At 47.2% G+C, this 24,183-nt stretch overlaps 1 protein-coding gene across 1 annotated transcript in view; it reads right to left on the bottom strand.

The window, feature by feature from the left end:
* Positions 1-22,775, bottom strand: part of LOC141974751 (scavenger receptor cysteine-rich type 1 protein M130-like) — a 53,032-nt gene extending 30,257 nt beyond the window's left edge. Inside the window, 2 exon segments of the mRNA XM_074934729.1 lie at positions 14,314-14,628; positions 22,727-22,775. Coding sequence (XP_074790830.1) covers positions 14,314-14,628; positions 22,727-22,775 — 364 coding nt within the window.
* Positions 22,776-24,183: the final 1,408 nt, after the last annotated feature.

Here is a 24,183-nt window from a genome sequence, read left to right as displayed (position 1 = left end):
CGACAACCTCTGTTCTTTGTTCTGGGTCTAATTCGGGGGATATCTTTACCTGCCCTTGTGGGCCATCTGCCTGGGATGGAACTGGCAGGACAGCCGGGCATGTCTCCCGATCATGCCAGGGTTTCAGTAAGTTGATGTGGTCTGCTCTGGCCTTCAGCAGTCTGGCTGCTTCACCTTATAATTCACCTCCCCAATGGCTTCCACGATCTCATAGGGTCCATGCCAACTGGCCAGGAGCTTACTTTCTGTTGTTGGTACCAGCACCAATTACCGTGTTTTTGCCCGATTGTAGTAGGTTCGCTGGGACTCTTGTGCTTTTTCCAAATGTTCTCTTACTATGGGGGTCACTTGGGCTATTCATTCTCTCATCTGGGCTACATGTGTAATGACGTTCTTCCCTGGGTTGGGTTGTTCCTCCTATTCCTCCTTCGCAATGTCTAATATGCCACGTGGGTGACATCCATACAGTAACTCGAAGGGGGAGAATCCAGTAGATGCTTGGGGAACTTCTTGTATTGCAAACATCAGGTATGGGAGGAGGGTATCCCAGTCTTTTCCATCTTGGGCCACCACCTTTTGTATCATACTCTTGAGAGTTTGGTTAAATCACTCAACCAGACCATCTGTTTCGGGATGGTAGACCGAGGTTCGCAAGGCTTGGATGTGAAGCCCGGTACATAAGTTTTTCATTACTCTCAACATGAAGGGAGTCCCTTGGTCTGTCAGGATCTCCTTAGGGATGCCTACCCTAGCAAAAACCTGCACCAGTTCTTTTGCAATCACCTTGGACATGCGGTTTCTTAAAGGAATGGCTTCGGGGTACCGTGTAGCGTAGTCCAGAATGACGAGTATGCTTCGGTGGCCCCGGGCTGTTTTCTAGTGGTCCCACTAGATCCATTGCTATCCTTTCAAAAGGAACTTCAATTATAGGCAAGGGTACCAATGGGGCCCTTAACTGAGGTCGGGGACTATGCAGCTGGCACTCTGGGCAGGAGGTGCAATAGCACCAGTCTTCTGCCCGTAACCCCGGCCAGTAGAACCTCTTTAGGCCTTTATCCAGGGTCTTGTCTACTTCTAAATGTCCCCCAAACAGATGACTGTGAGCTAACTCTAATATGGCCCTTGTGTGCTTCCGTGGCACCAAGAGCTGTTCTACTACTTCCCCCCCCCATATTGGCACTACCTGGTACAACAGATCCTGCTTGATAATAATAGTAGGGCCCTGGGCCTTTGGTTTTCCCTTCTACTTGCACACCATTTACCTCTACTACATCGTCCCTTACATTCACATACAGTGGGTCATCAGCTTGGTCCTGCCTAAAATATTCGCGTGTGGGACCTATCTGGCCTGATTCTATCGGAATGGGCTCCCCTCCTTCTCTTGTGGTGCTTCTGCTTGTGCTGGGGGCCATTTCTGGGTCTCCACGGGACCTCCTCCCAACCAGGGCAGCTCTTTGGTTTGTTGCCAAAATCCTGGTTCCTAGTCTTTTGTCTGCCCTCCTTTCCCATCTGGATTTCCAAGACTTCCCGGGGGGTGAAAATAACTCTGGGGAAAACCCAGCAAAAAATGTGGTAGGGGCATCCATGGACGCCTTGAACTCTGCTTGGGGTTTACTTCCTTCCCCTAACTCGATGCGGGGGGAGTAAGCTCTCAAACCCAGAAAAGTCTCTGCCAATTAAGACTGGGTAGGGGAGCTTGGGGACCACGCCTGCAGTCATCTTGGTAGTGTTTCCCTTGGTAGTGTTTCCCTGGTAGTGGATCTCAATCAGTATTGGAATTGTGGGGTAGAAATGTACTGTGCCGTGGACACATGTCACTCTGGTGCTCTTGGCCCGGCTCAGTTGGTCTTGCCCCACTAACTTTCCTGAGACCAATATGACAGCACTTCCAGAGTCCACCAAAGCTGTGGTCTGGATGCCATTTATCCTTACTGGCCCGGTGTACTCATGTGGGGCCATCACGACCTCCACCAGCCTGATTAGGCCACATTGGTCTCTGGGATCCCCGAAGTTGCATTGCATGGGCTCCTCCCTGTTGGGGCACTGGGCTGCTATATGCCCCAACTCCCCACACTCATAACAGCAATATCTCATCCCAGAGGTCACCCTCTGTCTTGGGCCCACTGACACGCTCCCCCAGCCCTCTCCCCCAAGACCCACAGGTCCCTTTGGGGCCTCAGGCCGCTCCTTGGTGCCTGTTCTTCCCACTATGGCTTTCCTGGAGTTCGATGATCCGGGGCCTGAGGGTCGGGACTAGTTTCCTGGAACGCTGTGTTTCACCTCCCGGGGTTTCGACCAGTTCACGGGTTGCCAGTTGTCTCTTTACAAGGGTGACCAGTTCGTTATAGGTGGAGGGGTCATTCTGGCCTACCCCTGCTCAGAGGCCCAAGGGTAGTCCCCTCGTATAGTGGTCCAGCACGAGAAGCTCCATCATTTTCTCTGAGCTGAGAGCCTCTGGGATTAACCACTTCCGGGCTAGGTGGATTAGATCAAATAGTTGTGATCGTGGTGTCTTGTCCTCACAGTACTGCCATTCATGGAACCTCTGGGCTCGCAAGGCTGTCATTACCCCTGCCCTGGCTAGAATCTCCCCCTTCAGTCAGGTGTAATCTGCTGCCTCCTCTGCAGTCATATCATAGTAGGCCTTCTGTGCCTCCCCACACAAAAATGGGGTGAGTATGCCTGACCACTGGTCTCAGGGCCAGGCCTCCTGCAGGGCTGTCCTCTCAAAGCCCAGGAGGAATGCCTCCACATCATCCTCTCAGGTCATTTTCTGCAGACAGTAGGTGGCCCGTATGGTCCATGTTCCATCATACCCATGGCTCAGCTCCGTAAGGGCCTTCATTTGGTTCACTAGTTCCTGCAGCATGGGCTGACCTTGGGTGGCCTGGGTCATCAGCAGGTGATTGGTCTCTTGCTGCAGCCTCATGGCCTCCTGTTGGGCATCTGCCTGGACCCGGGTAGCCGCCTGCTGGGCAGCAGTGGCTTGCACCAGTGCTTTGACCACGTCCTCCACCTTGGGGTAGGGTGGTCATGACCCACCCCGGATTATGTTCACGGAACAGAAATCCCACCCCTGACACCACATGTGGCAAGATGGCCGATGTTTATATGGTAGGTCCTGTGCTTTTCTTGGGGAGGGGCTAAGATGCCACCCCTTGCCTCTGCTCTTGGGTGCCGAGGGCCCTGCTACTAGCCCGGGAAGGTGGTAGAGGAGGGAAGCAGGGAAGGGGTCTGGGTTTGCTCCTCACTCTGAGTCCCAGCCCCTCTCAACCCCTGCGGGTTTCTTACCCTTGTCCCTTTTAAGTGGGGTTACCCTCGGTCCTTAGGTGCTGAGGGGAAGGGAGGCCCCCTGTCCCGCTGGGGCAGGGTCTCCCTTACTTCAATTCTCAGGTCTTCCAAATCTCTAAACACACCTCCAAGCTCCAGTCCTCTCTCCTTCCTCCTCCTCCTCTGACTGCCTGAAGCAGGAGGTTTTATTAGGTTCCTGACAGGGTTTAATTGACCACAGGTGCTCCAATTAATCTGTAGCAACCCTCTCTAGTCTACAGGGAACCATGCCTTAATTAGCCTAGGGCTTATATTTCCCCTCGATCACTCTACCACTGCTCCCTGGCCCTCCTGTATCACAATATGTATAGTTGGGATTATGTTTTCCAAGGTGCATTACTTTGCCTTTATCAACATAGATTTTCATCTGCCATTTTCATAGATATTTAGGTCAGAAGGGACCGTTATGATCATCTAGTCTGACCTCCTGCACAACGCAGGCCACAGAATTTCACCCACCCACTCCTGCGAAAAACCTCTCACCTATGTCTGAGTTATTGAAGTCCTCAAATCATGGTTTAAAGACTTCAAGGAGCAGAGAATCCTCCAGCAACTGACCCGTGCCCCATGCTACAGAGAAAGGTGAAAAACCTCCAGGGCCTCTTCCAATCTGCCCTGGAGGAAAATTCCTTCTCGACCCCAAATATGGCAATCAGCTAAACCCTGAGCATATGGGCAAGATTCACCAATTCTTTCCTGGGTAACTCAGATCACACCCCATCTAATATCCCATCACAGGCCATTGAGCCTATTTACCATGAATATTTAATTACCAAAACCATGTTATCCCATCATACCATCTCCTCCATAAACTTATCGAGTTTTATCTTAAAGCCAGATAGATCTTTTGCCCCCCACTGCTTCCCTTGGAAGGCTATTCCAGAACTTCACTCCTCTGATGGTTAGAAACCTTCGTCTAATTTCAAGTCTAAACTTCCTGGTAGCCAGTTTATATCCATTTGTTCTTGTGTCCACATTGGTACTGAGCTTAAATAATTCCTCTCCGGTATTTATCCCTCCGATATATTTATAGAGCGCAATCATATCTCCCCTCAGCCTTCTTTTAGTTAGGCTAAACAAGCCAAGCTCCTTGAGCCTCCTTTCATAAGACAAGTTTTCCATTCCTCGGATCATCCTAGTAGCCCTTCTCTGTACCTGTTCCAGTTTGAATTCATCCTTCTTAAACATAGGAGACCAGAACTGCACACAGTATTCCAGGTGAGGTCTCACCAGTGCCTTGTATAACGGTACTAAAACCTCCTTATCCCTACTGAAAATACCTCTCCTGATGCATCCCAAGACCACATTAGCTTTTTTCACAGACATATCACATTGGCGGTTCATAGTCATCCTGTGATCAACCAATACTCCAAGGTCCTTCTCCTCCTCTGTTATTTCTAATTGATGCGTCCCCAGCTTATAACTAAAATTCTTGTTATTAATCCCTAAATGCATGACCTTACACTTCTCACTATTAAATTTCATCCTATTACTATTACTCCAGTTTACAAGGTCATCCAGATCCTCCTGTAGGATATCCCTGTCCTTCTCTAAATTGGCAATACCTCCCAGCTTTGTATCATCCGCAAACTTTATTAGCACACTCCCACTTTTTGTGCCGAGGTCAGTAATAAAAAGATTAAATAAGATTGGTCCCAAAACCGATCCTTGAGGAACTCCACTGGTAACCTCCCTCCAGCCTGACAGTTCACCTTTCAGTAGGACCTGCTGTAGTCTCCCCTTTAACCAATTCCTTATCCAGCTTTCAATTTTCCTATTGATCCCCATCTTACCCAATTTAACTAATAATTCCCCATGTGGCACAGTATCAAACACCTTACTGAAATCTAGGTAAATTAGATCCACTGCGTTTCCTTTGTCTAAAAAAATCTGTTACTTTCTCAAAGAAGGAGAGCAGGTTGGTTTGGCACGATCTACCTTTTGTAAAACCATGTTGTATTTTGTCCCATTTACCATTGACTTCAATGTCCTTAACTACCTTCTCCTTCAAAATTTTTTCCAAGACCTTGCATACTACAGATGTCAAACTAACAGGCCTATAGTTACCTGGATCACTTTTTTTCCCTTTCGTCTTAAAAATAGGAACTATGTTAGCAATTCTCCAATCATATGGTACAACCCCTGACTTTACAGATTCATTAAAACTTCTTGCTAATGGGCTTGCAATTTCATGTGCCAATTCCTTTAATATTCTTGGATGAAGATTATCTGGGCCCCCCCGATTTAGTCCCATTAAGCTGTTTGCGTTTCGCTTCTACCTCAGATATGGTAATATCTACCTCCATATCCTCATTCCCATTTGTCATGCTACCATTATCCCTAAGATCCTCTTTAGTCTTATTAAAGACTGAGGCAAAGTATATGTTTAGATATTGGGCCATGCCTAGATTATCCTTAACCTCCACTCCATCCTCAGTGTTTAGAGGTCCCACTTCTTTCTTTGTTTTCTTCTTATTTATATGGCTATAGAACCTTTAACTATTGGTTTTAATTCCCTTGGCAAGGTCCAACTCTACTTGACTTTTAGTTTGTCTCACTTTATCCCTACATATTCTGACCTCAATAAGGTAGCTTTCCTTGCTGATCCCTCCCATCTTCCACTCCCTGTATGCTTTCTGCTTTTTCTTAATCACCTCTCTGAGATGCAGAAAGAAAAGGAGTACTTGTGGCACCTTAGAGACTAACCAATTTATTTGAGCATAAGCTTTCGTGAGCTACAGCTCACTTCATCGGTGCCACAAGTACTCCTTTTCTTTTTGCAAATACAGACTAACACGGCTGTTACTCTGAAACCTCTCTGAGATGCTTGCTCATCCAACTTGGTCTACAACTCCTGCCTATGAATTTTTTCCCTTTCTTGGGATGCAGGCTTCCGATAGCTTCTGCAGCTTTGATTTAAAATAATCCCAGGCCTCCTCTACCTTTAGATCCATAAATTCTTCAGTCCAATCCACTTCCCTAACTAATTTCCTTAATTTTTGAAAGTCAGCCCTTTTGAAATCAAAAACCCTAGTCTCAGATTTATTTTTGTTAATCCTTCCGTTCAGTTTGAACTGAATTAGCTCATGATCACTTGAACCAAGATTATCCCCTATAACCATTTCTTCTATGAGGTCCTCACTACTCACCAAAACCAAATCTAAAATGGATTCCTAGTCTAGTCGGTTCAGCATCTACTTGATGAAGGAATCCATCAGCTATCGCATTTTGTAGCCCAGTCATCCAGTTTTGTGAGATCCCTTTGTAACTCTTCTCAGTCCGCTTTGGACTTAACTATCTTGAGTGGTTTTGTATCATCAGCAAATTATGCCAGCTCACTATTTACCCTTTTTTCCAGATCATTTATGAATGTGTTGCATAGTACTGATCCCAGTATAGACCTCTGGGGGACACCGCTATTTACCTCTCTCCATTCTGAGAACTGACCATTTATTCCTGACCTCTTTCTTTCCTATCTTTTAACCAGTTACCAATCCATGAGAGGACCTTCCCTCTTATCTCATGACAGCTTATCATAGAATATCAGGATTGGAAGGGACCTCAGGAGGTCATCTAATCCAACCCCCCGCTCAAAGCAGGACCAATCCCCAACTAAATCATCCCAGCCAGGGCTTTGTCAAGCCTGACCTTAAAAATATCTAAGGAAAGAGATTCCACCACCTCCCTAGGTAACGCATTCCAGTGTTTCACTACCCTCCTAGTGAAAAAGTTTTTCCTAATATCCAACCTAAACCTCCCCCACTGCAACTTGAGACCATTACTCCTTGTTCTCAGTGGTAGCAGATGACAGAACAGTCTAGATCCATCCTCTTTGGAACCCCCTTTCAGGTAGTTGAAAGCAGCTATCAAATCCCCCCTCATTCTTCTCTTCCACAGACGAAACAATCCCAGTTCCCTCAGCCTCTCCTCATAAGTCATGTGCTCCAGCCCCTAATCATTTTTGTTGCCCTCCACTGGACGTTTTCCAATTTTTCCACATCCTTCTTGTAGTGTGGAGCCCAAAACTGAACACAGTACTCCAGATGAGGTCTCACCAATGTCAAATAGAAGAGAACAATCACATCCCTTGATCTGCTGGCAATGCCCCTACTTATACAGCCCAAAATGCCACTCACCTTCTTGGCAACAACGGCATACTGTTGATTCATATACAGCTTCTCGTCCACTGTAACCCCTAGGTCCTTTTCTGCAGAACTGCTGCCGAGCCATTCGGTCCCTAGTCTGTGGCAGTGCATGGGATTCTTCCGTCCTAAGTGCAGGATTCTGCCCTTGTCCTTGTTGAGCCTCATTAGATTTCTTTTGGCCCAATCCTCCAATTTGTCTAGGGCCCTCTGTATCCTATCCCTACCCTCCAGCATATATACCTCTCCTCCCAGTTTAGTGTCATCTGCAAACTTGCTGAGGGTGCAATCCACACCATCCTCCAGATCATTTATAAAGATATTGAACAAAACCAGCCCCAGGACCGACCCTTGGGGCACTCCACTTGATACCGGCTGCCGACTAGACATGGAGCCATTGAGCACTACCCTTTGAGCCCAACATTCTAGCCACCTTATAGTCCATTCATCCAGCCCATGCTTCTTTAACTTGCTGGCAAGAATACTGTGGGAGACCGTGTCAAAAGCTTTGCTAAAGTCAAGGAACAACACGTCCACTGCTTTCCCCTAATCCACAGAGCCAGTTATCTCGTCATAGAAGGCAATTAGATTAGTCAGGCATGACTTGCCCTTGGTGAATCCATGCTGACTGCTCCTGATCACTTTCCTTTCCTCTAAGTGCTTCAGAATTGATTCCTTGAGAACCTGCTCCATGACTTTTTCAGGGACTGAGGTGAGGCTGACTGGCCTGTAGTTCCCAGGATCCTCCTTCTTCCCTTTTTTAAAGATGGGCACTACATTAGCCTTTTTCCAGTCGTCCGGGACCTCCCCTGATCACCATGAGTTTTCAAAGATAATGGCCAATGGCTCTGCAATCACATCCGCCAAGTCCTTTAGCACTCTCGGATGCAGCGCATCCGGCCCCATGGACTTGTGCTCATCCAGCTTTTCTAAATAGCCCTTAAGAAATAAAGAATGGAGATATTCTACTCAAACTCTGGCCTCAGTCTCCAGTTCTACCCCAGTCCCAAATCAGCTCTAAAATGAGGGGCAGTGAAATAGTCACTGGTGCTTGCTTAGTCATAAAGTCTCAAATTAAACACTGTTCACTGAGGCAATTCACATCTCTTGGAGCTCTTGTTTCACTGATGTTAATGGAAGCACCAGGCAGCTCTTCACCAAGGAAGATATGACCATTTATTTAGCTGATTAAGTATGGATTTAGGTGCCTAACTTGAGGTACCCAAATATGAAAATGTGTCCTTTTATCTTATTGAGTCTTTGGGGGGTTTTTTTTTTAACAAAAGCTTAAAATTATGGAGCATTTGATGCTGCCCAAGAAAAACATTAGCACATTGTATCCCTGAATCCTCGATCAACCCATCCCCTGCTGATAGCATTAATAAGTGTAACAGCTTTATTGTGCATGTTCACACTGCAGGACACAGCACATCCCCTTTTACCCTGTGGCTCTTTACATTGGATAACACTGATGTCCCAAGGGAGGGTCCCTGGGATGGAATACACCCCAGTATTCACACTGTACATACTACTTAATAAACTTTGTACAAAGTATGCCTCTTAAGGTATCATTTGAAAACTCATAATTTGCTGTTCAGTATTGTCCTGGTAAAATATGTGGGGCAACAGTGTATGTGAAGTTATAAGATTCCCCTGTATGATGTGATTGGAATAACAGAGACTTGGTGGGATAACTCGCATGACTGGAGTACTGTCATGGATGGATATAAACTGTTCAGGAAGGACAGGCAGGGCAGAAAAGGTGGGGGAGTTGCACTGTATGTAAGGGAGCAGTATGACTGCTCAGAGCTCAAGTATGAAACTGCACAAAAACCTGAGTGTCTCTGGATTAAGTTTAGAAGTGTGAGCAACAAGGGTGATGTCGTGGTGGGAGTCTGCTATAGACCACCGGACCAGGGGGATGAAGTGGACGAGGCTTTCTTCCGGCAACTCATGGAAGTTACTAGATCTCAGGCCCTGCTTCTCTTGGGAGACTTCAATCACCCTGATATCTGCTGGGAGAGCAATACAGCGGCGCACAGACAATCCAGGAAGTTTTTGGAAAATGTAGGGGACAATTTCCTGGTGCAAGTGCTGGAGGAACCAACTAGGGGCAGAGCTCTTCTTGACCTGCTGCTCACAAACTGCGAAGAATTAGTCGGGGAAGCAAAAGTGGATGGGAACCTGAGAGGCAGTGACCATGAGATGGTCGAGTTCAGGATCCTGACACAGGGAAGAAAGGAGAGCAGCAGAATATGGACCCTGGACTTCAGAAAAGCAGACTTGACTCCCTCAGGGAACTGATGGGCAGGATCCCCTGGGAGAATAACATGAGGGGGAAAGGAGTCCAGGAGAGCTGGCTGTATTTTAAAGAATCTTTGTTGAGGTTACAGGGACAAGCCATCCTGATGTGTAGAAAGAATAGTAAATATGGCAGGTGACCAGCTTGGCTTAACAGTGAAATCCTTGCTGACCTTGAACACAAAAAAGAAGCTTACAAGAAGTGGAAGATTGGACAAATGACCAGGGAAGAGTATAAAAATATTGCTCGGGGATGCAGGAGTGTAATCAGGAAGGCCAAATCACACCTGGAGTTGCAGCTAGCAACAGATGTGAAGGGTAACAAGAAGGGTTTCTTCAGGTATGTTAGCAACAAGAAGAAAGTCAAGGAAAGCGTGGGCCCCTTACTGAATGAGGGAGGCAACCTAGTGACAGAGGATGTGGAAAAAGCTAATGTACTCAATGCTTTTTTTGCCTCTGTCTTCACGAACAAGGTCAGCTCCCAGACTGCTGCGCTGGGCGTCACAGCATGGGGAGTAGATGGCCAGCCCTCAGTGGAGAAAGAAGTGGTTCGGGACTATTTAGAAAAGCTGGACAAACACAAGTCCATGGGGCTGGATACGCTGCATCTGAAAGTGCTAAAGGAGTTGGCAGATGTGATTACAGAGCCATTGGCCATTATTTTTGAAAACTCATGGCGATCGGGGGAAGTCCCGGACGACTGGAAAAAGGCTAATGTAGTGCCCATCTTTAAAAAAGGGAAGAAGGAGGATCCGGGGAACTACAGGCCAGTCAGTCTCACCTCAGTCCCTGAAAAAATCATGGAGCAGGTCCTCAAGGAATCAATTCTGAAGCACTTAGAGGAAAGGAAAGGGATCAGGAACAGTCAGCATGGATTCACCAAGGGCAAGTCATGCCTGACTAATCCAATTGCCTTCTATGACGAGATAACTGGCTCTGTGGATGAGGGGAAAGCAGTGGACGTGTTGTTCCTTGACTTTAGCAAAGCTTTTGACACGGTCTCCCACAGTATTCTTGCCAGCAAGTTAAAGAAGCATGGGCTGGATGAATGGACCATAAGGTGGATAGAAAGCTAACTAGATCATTGGCTCAACGGGTAGTGCTCAATGGCTCCATGTCTAGTCGGCAGCCGGTATCAAGTGGAGTGCCCCAAGGGTCGGTCCTCGGGCCGGTTTTGTTTAATATCTTCATAAATGATCTGGAGGATGGTGTGGATTGCACCCTCAGCAAGTTTGCAGATGACACTAAACTGGGAGGAGAGGTAGATATGCTGGAGGGTAGGGATAGGATACAGAGGGCCCTAGACAAATTGGAGGATTGGGCCAAAAGAAATCTGATGAGGCTCAACAAGGACAAGTGCAGAGTCCTGCACTTAGGACAGAAGAACCCCATGCACCGCTACAGACTAGGGACCGAATGGCTCGGCAGCAGTTCTGCAGAAAAGGACCTAGGGGTTACAGTGGACTAGAAGCTGGATATGAGTCAGTGTGCCCTTGTTGCCAAGAAGGCCAATGGCATTTTGGGATGTATATGTAGGGGTATTGCCAGCAGATCAAGGGACGTGATCATTCCCCTCTATTCAACATTGGTGAGGCCTCATCTGGAGTACTGTGTCCAGTTTTGGGCCCCACACTACAAGAAGGATGTGGAAAAACTGGAAAACGTCCAGCGGAGGGCAACAAAAATGATTAGGGGACTGGAACACATGACTTATGAGGAGAGGCTGAGGGAACTCTGATTGTTTAGTCTGCAGAAGAGAAGAATGAGGGGGGATTTGATAGCTGCTTTCAACTACCTGAAAGGGGGTTCCAAAAAGAGGATGGATCTAGACTGTTCTCAGTGGTAGCTGATGACAGAACAAGGAGTAGTGGTCTCAAGTTGCAGTGGGGGAGGTTTAGGTTGGATATTAGGAAAAACTTTTTCACTAGGAGGGTGGTGAAACACTGGAATGCTTTGCCTAGGGAGGTGGTGGAATCTCCTTCCTTAGATATTTTTAAGGTCAGGCTTGACAAAGCCCTGGCTGGGATGATTTAGTTGGGGATTGGTCCTGCTTTGAGCAGGGGGGTGGACTAGATGACCTCCTGAGGTCCCTTCCAACCCTGATATTCTATGATGTGACTGACACATGTTCCAAACCCCACATCCCTGCCCTGGCAGAAGTCATGTCTGCCCTAAACAAAGGAAGGATTGTCTGCTTGCCTTAATTTTCAGTTAAGCATTAAACAGAGGCATCAAGCAGGAAGGGAAGACAAAAGAATTTAAACAGGTTTAAAAACCAGCAGGGAATAACTTTCCACAAAGACACTTTTGCTCCTGGGTCTCAGCTGGAAATGTTTTTCAAGAGGGGGACTTTTTAAAAAGGAGGGACAAACACCCCAATGGACTGCTCTCTCTCTCTCCCTGCCCATTGCGTTCTCCGCACCTGAGAAGACAAAAGGAAACTGCCCCTGGAATTTGGAAGAGGGGCCCTGACCTGAAGAGTTTGGTCAGTAACCTGGCTGGAAACATGTGATGAGAATTTTTGCTTGAATCTAGCATAGTTTGTGGAGTTAGGCACTATTAAACATTTTTCTTGTAAACATTTCTGACTTTATGCCTCATTACTTATACACACTTAAAATTGTTTTGTAGTTAATAAATTTGTTTTACTGTTTTATCTAATCCAGGGTGTTTAAATTGAAGTATCTGGGTACTTGATTTAAAGTAATAAACTGGCATATCATTCCCTTAAAGGAATAATGAACTTAATATATTTGTGCTGTCCAGGAGAGGACTGGGCAACACAGGACATACTTTTCTAGGGGAAGATCTGGCAATGGAGGTGTCCTGGGGTCACCCTGCAGTATAACCAAGGCTGGTAAGAACCAAGGTGTGGCTGACTGGCAGCAGCACAAACATAACTGGAAGTGACTTACATGCTGGAGGCTGTTTGTGAGAAGTCCAGGTTGGAGGCTACAGCCTCAAGATATTATAAAGGGCACCCTAGGTTAAAGGGCAGGGGTGACACAGCTATTCGTTAGTCTGGACTGTGCCCTGGTGTGTCACAGTCCCCCAGATACAGAGCTCAATCCCACAAGATATGGAGCAGATCCCTCAACTGCCCCTGCCAAATCAGTCAGGGAGTGAAACACACCAGTGAAGGGAAAATTGGGGAAGGGGCAGGGAGAGGAGAAAGCTTTATTATCTCTAGGAGCTCTCGGAGACATTTGCAATAATGAGCACCAGAGGGCTAGGGTCTCTCTCTCTGCCCCTCTTTATGGAGGAATGAGCTCCCTCTCAGATCTTGGCCTCCTCTCCCCAGGACTTTACCTTTTAGGAAAAAGGACCATTCTGTTTTCCATTTCCCCCACCCATCCCAATACCCAACCTAGCAGCATGACCATGGGCTCTTTATTCACACAGAGACAGGCTAACTGGCTGGCTGCAATGGATGGCTCTTTCAGCCAATGGTGTGTTCCACAGGCAGGCTGGTGGGCAGTACAGATCCTTTCCAGGCTGTGCTACTAGCGGTGATGGGAAAGGCTATGCACTAGATGGTCCAGCCCTTATTTTAACTCACCCATTTAGATTTGTGTCCTGACAAGATCTTGGCCCTAACAAGAAGACAGTGTTTGTTATATCTGAAAACCAGATCCATATTAATGGGGGGCACAAAGCCAACCCCTGTTACAGGGCAACAACACACATAAGTGGTGACAACTGCACAAATTCTGTCAGTAAAGATCTGAAACAACACGTGGCCTGTATGTAGCATGATGTATCCAAGTGCCTGAAAGCACTTTACAAGCATTAATGAATTAAGCTTCATAACTATTCGCTGAGGTAGGTAATTATTATTACAGATGGGGAAACTGAGGCATGGGGATTAATGAACAAAATGGCAAAGCTGGAACCATGTCTCCCAGGTGCTGGTTCTGTTCTCAGGCCGCTAGACCATGTCCTATCGCTTTACAAATGTAGGGAGTGTAGGAAACGGAGTTCTCAGCACTGGAAGCGCATTGGAGAACATGTACCCCTAATGAAGGATAAAGGAGAATCAGAGCATTGCTGGGACTGTGATGTAATAGAGGAAGAAAAGTAAATAGAAGTGTCTCCATTTATTGGATGCAGTCTTTTTGTAGTCTTATTGGTCCCAGCTATTAGAGAGACAAAGTGGTTGAGGTAATATCTTTTATTGGACCAACTGCAGTTGATGTAACTTGAAAGCTTGTCTCTCTCATCAACAAAAGTTGGTCCAATAAAAGATATTACCTCACCCACCTTGTCCCCCCATTTATTGAGGATACGTGAAATAGAGTGAGGAATGTGAGAGAGATAATGTGGTTTCTTGCCATCCCTTCTGGCTCCCATTGAGGGGAGAGAGAGTGAAGCCACCCTTGCTAGCAAACTGGAATCCTCTGAAGCATCATGCAAACATGCAAAGGATTCCGAGATGTGCGTTCACAGGAGAACTAGGTGGATGTGGGAGAAAAGAGACTGAGTATCCCAGCTGCCGGACCCATGTTTATGGTATGTTAAAGTCATCAATCTGAATTCTTACCTGAGCACAATAGGCCAACATCATTAGCGTGGGAGCATGTCTCATTAGAATGGGACATCCTGGGACAGTTTGAAAGGACAGTCTCATTCCCCACACACTGGAATGCTTCCTTCCAGATCAGATCATGTCCTTCTCCAAAGTGAGCTGTTCCCAAGATGGCTACAGCCTGTCCACACCCTAATTCATTACAGATAACTGTAGCGGCTTTGAAATCTAAGTGTGAATCACAGACTGTCTCCCATGTTTCTCCATGTTTTACTTCAACACGTCCTGAGCAGGCAGTGCCCCCTCCAACCAGCCGGAGCTCAATGTGACCTAGAAAGTCAATAAATCCATCAGTAAGCAGGGGTTGCACTGACATCCCATAGCCCTCCACACACTTTCATAGAGACAAAACGAATGGCACCTTCTTCTCCCAGTAACAGATATTTTTAAATAGGCAGGAATCCTTTACCCAATCTGACAATTTCTGTGCTCCAGTGATGAGAGAGTTTGAATCATATGGTTAGAAGGGACCTCAAGGGTCATCTAGTCTAACCCCCTGCCAAGGTGCAGGAATTGTTGTGTCTAAACCATCCAAGACAGATGGTTATCCTTCCTCCTTTTGAAAACGTCCAGTGAAGGAGCTTTCACAACCTCCCTGGACAGTCTGTTCCATTGTCCTACTGTACTTACAGTTAGGAAATTTTTCCTGAGATTTAATCTAAATCTGCTATGCTGTAGTTTGAATCCATTACCTCTTGTCCTGTCCTCTGTAGCAAAAGAACAACTTCTCAATTTTTTTTATGGAAGCGTTTCAAGTATTTGTAGACCACTATCATGTCCCCCCGTATCTCCTCTTTTCCAAGCTAAACATACCCAGTTCCTTCAGCCTTTGCTCATATGCCTTGCATTCCATCCCTTTGATCATCTTTGTTGCTCACCTCTGGATCCTTTCCAGTTTCTCCACATCCTTTCTGTACATTGGTGACCAAAACTGGTCACAGTACTCCAGGTAAGGCCTAACCAGTGCTGAGTAGAGCAGTACTATCACCTCCCATGACTTGCATGCTATGTCTCTGTTAATGGAACCTAAAATTGCATTTTCTTTTTTCCCCAACAGCATTGCACTGCTGACTAATGTTGAGGTTGTGATTCACCACAACTCCCAGATCCTTCTCAGCAGTGCTGCTGCCAAGCCAGTTATCCCCCATTCTGTATTTGCGTATTTGGTTTTTCTTCCTTAAGTGTAACACCTTACATTTGTCTTTGTTGAGTTTCATTTTGTTGTATATAGGCCAGTTCTCCAATTTATCAATATCCCACTGAATTTTAGCTCTGTCCTCCAAAGTGTTGGCAACCCCCAGCCCCAGCTTTGAGTCATCTGTAAACTTGATCAGTGTGCTCTCTATTCCTACGTCCAGGTCATTAATAAAGATCAATAAACATCAGCTGCACACATACAAAATGGGAAATGACTACCTAGGAAGGAGTACTATGGAAAAGGATCTGGGGGTCATAGTGGACCATAAGCTAAATATGAGTCAGTGTAACACCATTGCAAAAAAAAACAAACAACGAACATTATTCTGGGATGTATTAACAGTTGGTGCAGTTGTTTTGATTGCCTCCCCCTTGCCAAGTTCAGGTTCATGGCTCCTCTCCTGCTGCCTCAGTGAACTCTGGGGAAAGCTCCACAGCACTCAACCCCCATTGGCTCTTGTCCCAGATCCAGCAGTCACTGTCACGACCTGCTGCTGAGACCCTAGTGAGATACTGGGCTTCTGTACACAGGCACCTACCAGCACAGACCTTCTAATGGGACCACCTGACCTCCACCTGCCCCATACTGGCATCCTAGAGGATGTTGCAGCCTGCTCATCCCCACTTTGCCCAGAGGAGCTCAGGGAGAGACTGGTCAGCTCCACATGGACCCCAGTGCAGGGCATGGTCCAGTTCTGACTCAACAGGAACATCACACACATGGGTTCAGTCCCTTCTCTTTCATGGTGAGTTTCCTATGGGGGCAGATTTGCCAAGTTCTTACCTGAGCAGATCACTCCAGTATCAGCAGAATGAGAGCAGGTGATTATACCCCATCCTGGATGTTTGCAGTCCCAGAGCGCTGACTCGTCACCATCACAATCAACTACAATCAGCCAAGTTGGTCCAGATCCTTGTCCAAAATGAGCCCAAACATGGGCGCTGACAGCAGATCCACATCCCAGCTGCTTACAAACCACCTCAGCATCTTCCATGTCCCAGCGATCATCACACACCGTCCCCCACTGATTGTTGTGTTTAACCTCCACTCTCCCGGCACAGGGGCTGCCTCCATCCGCCAGCCTCAGTTCATCAGCACCTTCAAAGAGAGACAAAGAGCAGAGTTACAGACAGCACAGAGCCCCCTTGTTGTTGGTAATAATCCCTCTGGCCTGGACAGTATCAAACATGGGGTTTATCCCCTGCTGCCCCAGTCAGACCTCATCCCTCTCTGCCTGCTGTCCCTGAACCCCTCATCCCTGGCCCCACCCTAGAGCCTGCACCCCCAGCCCAGATCCCATACCCCCTCCCACACCCCAACCCCCTGCCACAACCTGCAGCCCCCTCCCATACTTCAAATTCCTTGGCCCCACCCCCCAGCCTGGAGCCCCCTCCTGCACCCCAAATCTCTCATCCCTGGTCTCACCGGAGAGCCTGCACCTCCAGCCCAGTGAAAGTGAGTGAGGGTGGGGGAGAGAGAGCCACTGAGGGAGGGGTAATGTAGTGAGCAGGGGGCAGTTGTGAAGTTCCTCTGGTGTTATCTGGACTGGTGATCTGCTAGGTCACTCCAATCCTTGACTCTGGGAGCCAGCCTTACTCTGCGCCGCTGTGAGAACCCCCACTCCTGGGCTGTTCATGCACAGCCTCTGGCATGTAAGCTGTTCCCAGCTATGTGAGTGAGCACTTTTGGACAGTCATTGTTTGGATTCTGCAACCAAATGACAATAGCCAATATCTCCGGTCCCAGACAACCCTACGAACCTCTGTCTTGCAGTGTCCAGTTATGCCCACTAGACATTGCAAGCTTATATGAGTTTGTCAATTTAACAAAGAAATTGATATGTACCAGGCTTGTTATCCCAAGGGGACCCTCTGACACACTTCAAACCAGACGCACTGCTTCAGGTAGAACAAACAAACAAATTAACTACAAAAGATAGATTTTAAGTGATTATAAGTCAAAGCACAACAAGTCGGATTTGATCAAATGAAATAAAAGCAAAAACACATTCTAAGATGATCTCAACACGTTCAGTGCCCTTACAAATTTAGATGCTTCTCACCACAGGCTGCTGGTTGGCCTTCAGCCAGGCTCTTTGATCAGCGCTTCAGTCAGTTGGTGGTGATGTCTGTAGATGGAGGTGGAAGAGAGAGGAAGAGCATGGCAAATGTCTCTCCCTTTTATCATGTTCTTTCTTCCCTCTTGGCGTTGCCCCCCCCACCTTCAGGTTCAGGTGAGCATTACCTCGTCATAGTCCCAAACTGACCAAGGGAAGGGGGCTGACTCACTCGGGAGTCCAACATATCCCTTCTTGCTGCCTAGGCCAGTGTCCTTTGTTCCTCACTGGGTTTGTCCCATACATGCCCTGATGAGGTGTGAACTGCCCCTCTGTTCCTGGAGAGTTTTGCCTGGGATTGTTTTAAGCTACGAGGACACATTTTCAGCCTCATAACTTTATACATAAAACTACAAGCTATAACATTACTATAACAACAATGCTCAGTGCATCATGAGCCTTCTGAAGACACCTGACATGACAAACTTTGCATTGGATACCACACAATCATACTATAAGGATGAACAAGGGGATGCAGGGTGTTCCCCTGAGATACAGAGGGTCACAGCGGGGCCTTGGGGAAGGACGGGGCTAGGATGTTTGGTTTTGTGTGATTAGAAAGTTGGCAACCCTAGCTGCACTGCAACCTTCCCTCCCCTTCCTTCCCCTCCCCAGACCCCAAGCCACCTGGGAAAATCCTAAAGAACATGACAGCATCTCCCCCCAAAGAAGAACCTGAGGTTTTGATATGCCCTGTCATAAATATAAAGGGAAGGGTAAACCCCTTTAAAATCCCTCCTGGCCAGAGGAAATCTCCTCTCACCTGTAAAGGGTTAAGAAGCTAAAGGTAACCTCGCTGGCACCTGACCAAAATGACCAATGAGGAGACAAGATACTTTCAAAAGCTGGGAGGAGGGAGAGAAACAAAGGGTCTGTGGGTCTGTCTATATTCTGTCTTTGCCGGGGATAGACCAGGAATGGAGTCTTAGAACTTTTAGTAAGTAATCTAGCTAGGTACGTGTTAGATTATGATTTCTTTAAATGGCTGAGAAAAGAATTGTGCTGAATAGAATAACTATTTCTGTCTGTGTATCTTTTTTGTAACTTAAGGTTTTGCCTAGAGGGGTTCTCTATGTTTTGAATCTAATTACCCTGTAAGGTATCTACCATCCTGATTTTACAAGGGGGATTTCTTATTTCTAATTACTTCTATTTTTATTAAAAGTCTTCTTGTAAGAAAACTGAATGCTTTTTCATTGTTCTCAGATCCAAGGGTTTGGGTCTGTGGTAACCTATGCAAATTGGTGAGGCTTTTTATCCAACATTTCCCTGGAAAGGGGGGGTGCAAGTGTTGGGAGGATTGTTCATTGTTCTTAGGATCCAAGGGTCTGGGTCTGTAGTCACCTAGGCAAATTGGTGAGGCTTTTTACCAAACCTTGTCCAGAAAGTGGGGTGCAAGGTTTTGGGAAGTATTTTGGGGGGAAAGACGTGTCCAAACAGCTCTTCCCCAGTAACCAGTATTTGTTTGGTGGTGGTAGCGGCCAATCCAAGGACAAAGGGTGGAATATTTTGTACCTTGGGGAAGTTTTGACCTAAGCTGGTAAAGATAAGCTTAGGAGGTTTTTCATGCAGGTCCCCACATCTGTACCCTAGAGTTCAGAGTGGGGGAGGAACCTTGACATGCCCCATGCAGGTACCAGCACGGCTGAGGAGGCGGTATCTGCTACTCAGCTTCTTGGGTTCATCAGTAATCTCTCTGGAGTCCAGGGAGATTACTGATGTACCCAGGAAGCAGAATAGCACATACCGCCTCCTCAGATGCCCTGGAATCTGCATGGGCCACAACAAACAAAAAACTTCTCCCAAAACCCGCACCCAGGTGTCCAGCACCAGCAGCAAGCCTCCCCTGGCCTATTATATCCACCTCCCATGCAGTCAGCTCAATTTGCATGTCCTCCCCTCTTAACTATATGTGTTAGATCCTATCCTCACTGTGCTTGAGTCCTATAAAAAAATAAGTGCCAGAATGCTAGAATTAGCAGGGGGTTGATGTAGGATTTTTGGAAAAGGTCTCTTAAAAAATTCAAATATTTTTAGCTTTACAGTTATGACAAGTACCGGGACACTGTTCTGGCTCCTAAACCAAATGCCAGAAAGGCATTCTGGAGCATTCCAGCACTACTCAAGAGCTGCACCCTCATGCTGGATGTATCCAGTTTCTGTATTAGCTAAATCAAAGTAGCATGGATTTACCTCCTGTTAAATCCTTCTGATCAATTTTACCTTATCTTAACATGTAAATTACTGACCGACCCCAGGTCCTCAGTCACAGGGGCTCTTCCACCATCTGCATTTCATCTGCTTGTTATAAAGTATAAATGCAGATTCTTCTTCCAGTAGAGGCAGCTGTGCATGCCACTCAGGTGTGTGTGTGTGCGCGCCCAGCACTCCAGAGCAAGAAAAATTTGCTTAGCAATACCTGTCAAGGGGCAGCACTTGCATCTTGTGGCCATTGCCCCTCCCCGACTACATGAGGTGATGATGGACGGATTTCCAGTTAGTCACAGTAGGCACGTGCCTAGGGGGACCGGCATTCTAGGGGCGCTTAAAACTTAAAAGTGGGTTAAAAGTTTAATTTTTTACAGAAAGCCTGGAGGTCAGCTGTAGGTGGTGGAGGGAGGTGCTGAAGATGCTGTGCCTATGGGTACATAAGGTGTAAATCCAGCCCTGGAGGTGACACTGCCGCCTCAACCAACCCTCAGTTCCTCTTTACTGCCGAGGCTGGAGTTGGAGCGGTGTGTGGTCTTAACCTCACAACCTCTCAATCAGTTTAGTTTTCTTTTGTTGCATATAGTTATTAGTATCCTTATTGTTAGATTAGCATTAGTTGTATTGTTTAGTTTTTCTCAGTGATGCCTTCAATGGGGTTTAAACACAGTCCTTCATGTGGGGTAGTGATACCAATAGTAATCCTCACTGTGATGAGGTATACCAGACCCTCTGAGGCCCCCTGCTGGAGGCCTCCTGGCCCTGCCACACCCCACCCAAAAAAAGGAAAGTGAAGAGGGTCCTCCAAGCTGCCTAGAATGGCTGTGTGGGAAGCAGCTAATCAGGGCCAGCAGCCTACTATAAGAAGAGCTGCAGGGCCAGAAGAAGTTCAGTTCCTTGCAGGTGCTGCAGAAATGTGGATGGTGTGTGGCTGGCTGATGAAGCTGGAGAACTCCAGACAGGGCAGGGCTTCCAGAAACTGGGGAGAGCAAGAAGGAGCCCTGAGCTGGTTGATGAGACTCCATTAGGACAAGAACCTGAGGTAAGGGTGAAGACAGCGCACAATTGTGGGGAAGTGGCCCAGAGAATTAGAGAAGCTGTGTGGCAGAGTTAAAGGGACACAGCAGATGGCTGCTATCAGCAGGGTCCCTGGGCTGGGACCCAGAGTAGTGAGTGAGACCAGGTTCTGAACCCATCCTCCATTAGCCACAGGGAGGAAGTGGCCTGGACACTGAGGCACCCCAGAGTGGGAACTGAACTATAGTGGCACAGCTGGAGGGATGTAGCCAGAAAGCCCAAGTGGACAAAGACATTGTCATGAGGGTGGTAGCCTTGGGGCCACTGCTCTATCCTGGAGCAGGGACAAACTCAAAGAGAGAGAGCAGGCACATGCACTCAGCCAAGGGGGCACTCACGAGAGGTGAGTGTGCCCCATTACACTGGTACCAGAAGTGGGGATTCGTGACCAACCCCTGAAACAAGGGGCCAATGGAAAAGTTGGTAAGGCTGCTGGCCCAGCAGCAGCACAGCTCTACTGAAACCAAGAGGGTGCTAGCTGAAACACAACATGAGGTGCAGCGGGCCGCTCAATAAAAGCGGGCTGTACTACTAGAGAGGCTTCAGCTCCAGCAGCACTAGCAGCAGCAGGAGCAGCAATTCCCGGAGGCATTGTTGCAGCGACTAACTAGCTCAGCCTCCTCAAAATCAGTTGAACTCTGGGCTGGGTATACCACTGGCCAAGCTGAGCCCACATGATGATCCGGAGGCCTATTTAGTCACCTTTGAGCGGGTAGCCACAACTACAGCTTGGGATAAAGAGACCTAGGCCACTCACCTGGCTCTGTTCCTGTCTGGGGAAGCTCAGGTGGCTTACCAGGCCCTGGATGATCATAGAATATCAGGGTTGGAAGGGACCTCAGGAGGTCATCTAGTCCAACCCCCTGCTCAAAGCAGGACCAATCCCCAACTAAATCAGCCCAGCCAGGGCTTTGTCAAGCTGGGCCTTAAAAACCTCTAAGGATGGAGATTCCACCACCTCCATAGGTAACCTATTCCAGTGCTTCACCACCCTCATAGTGACATAGTTTTTCCTAATATCCAACCTAGACCTCCCCAACTACAACTTGAGACGATTGCTTCTTGTTCTGCCATTTGCCACCACTGAGAACAGCCTAGCTCCATCCTCTTTGGAACTCCCCTTCAGGTAGTTGAATGCTGCTATCAAATCCCCCCCTCGCTCTTCTCTCCTGTAGACTAAATAAGCCCAGTTCTCTCAGCCTCTCCTCATAAATCATGTGTCCCAGCCCCCTAATCATTTTCATTGCCCTCCGCTGGACTCTCTCCAATTTTTCCACATCCTTTCTGTAGTGGGGGGGGCCCAAAACTGGATGCAATACTCCAGATGTGGCCTTACCAGTGCCTAATAGAGGGGAATAATCACGTCCCTTGATCTCCTGGCAATGCGCCTACTAATGCAGCCCAATATGCTGTTAGCCTTCTTGGCAACAACGGCACACGGCTGACTCATATCCAGCATCTTGTCCACTGTAATCCCCAGGTCCTTTTCTGCAGAACTGCCGCTTTGCCAGTCGGTCCCCAGCCTGTAGCAGTGCATGGGATTCTTCCTTCTTAAGTGCAGGACTCTGCATTTGTCCTCATTGAACCTCAGATTTCTTTTGGCCCAATCCTCCAATTTGTCTAGGTCACTCTGGACTCTATCCTTACCCTCCAGCATATCTACCTCTCTCCCCAGCTTAGTGTCATCCACGAACTTGCCGAAGGTGCAATCCATCCCATCATCCAGATCATTAATGAAGATGTTGAACAAAACCGGCCCCAGGACTGACCCCTGGGGCACTCCTCTTGATACCGGCTGCCAACCAGACATCAAGCCATTGATCAGTACAAGTTGAGCCCGACAATCTAGCCAGCTTTCTATCCACCTTATAGTCCATTCATCCAATCCATACTTCTTTAACTTTCTGGCAAGAATACTGTGGGAGACCATATCAAAAGCTTTGCTAAAGTCAAGGTATATCGTGTCCACTGCTTTCCCCATATCCCCATTCATATGACGAATCAGTGAGAGATTATCGGACAGTGAAGGCTGCCACATTCGTCTGCCTGGGAGTATCCCCAGAAACCTACCAGTGCAGGTTCTGCTCAGAGTTTTTTGCCTCAGGGGCTCACCCGAAGGCTGAAGCCCAATGCCTTAAAGACTGGGCCACCGATGGCTACGCCCTGAGGTCCACACAACTGCGGCCATCATAGACATGAGTCTTAGAGCAGTACCTAGACATATTGCCAATGTCAATTCCAACATGGGCTTGGCAGCATAGCCCCGACTCGCTTGCCACTGTGGTACAGATTACAAAAGGAGTATTTGTTAGCTGCCAGGCCTTTCAAATATACCCCGCTGAGATCTGACAACTGGCAGGCCTGGAATCCAGGGAACTCTGCCCGGTTGCCAAAGGTGGCACCCAAGAGACCTGAACCAACCAGGAGGGAAGTCCCTCTGGATCCAGCCCCAGAGCACCGGTCACAATGGGTGCCTGTCCCACTCCCATCCCAGAGCTGCACCGGGAAACATCAATGATGCCCTCTACAGGAGGGATACTCATTGATTTTATAAAAGGGGAAACATGAGATGGTTCAAAAGACAATGGCAAAAAATGGATGGAATGAGGGTATGAGTATGATAGATAGCGTGTCATAATAGTCTGGTCAGAGAATAAAAATTAAAGAAGAGGACTGTAATAATGTATTGCAAATATAAATGGAAATTACAAAAGTTAGAAATACTCTAAAAGGCTCTTACCATCAGAGCTCAATTAAAAGGCAAATTGCAACTGTAAGATGAGTAAGCTTGAAGCAGAAAACAAAGCTCTAAAAGCAAAACTAAAAGAAAACAACTCTTCTGCGTGGCATATTGTTGCTAGCAAACAAAAAAGGGTAATTTCACCGACTTTGGTTTAGGCAGCAATATTAATAAAAAACAAAATGAAACTAATTGGAAACACCTTAAAAAACAAATTCAAAATTGGAACCTGGCACACACAGGGGAAGATCGAGATAATTGGCCCCCTCTTCCTCCTCCTCCCACCCTTTAACCCAGAATTAAGTGCCAGTGCTCCCTTGGCCCCTGTCCAAGTGACCACTCGGTGGTCAGGGACAGGTGAAAACAGAGTGGCCCATAATACTCACAAGTACACTACTCTCAGCACAAAGGAAATAAGGGGCTTACTGAAAGATCTCCCCGATATAAAGCCCAAAGACCCAAATTTGATATTCTGAAAAAGAATAA

This window comes from Natator depressus, chromosome 1 (assembly GCF_965152275.1).
Source record: "Natator depressus isolate rNatDep1 chromosome 1, rNatDep2.hap1, whole genome shotgun sequence".
Classification (NCBI taxonomy): Eukaryota; Metazoa; Chordata; order Testudines; family Cheloniidae; genus Natator; species Natator depressus.
The sequence above is the reverse complement of the archived record's forward strand: the minus strand, read 5'-3'. Positions and strand labels throughout refer to the sequence as shown.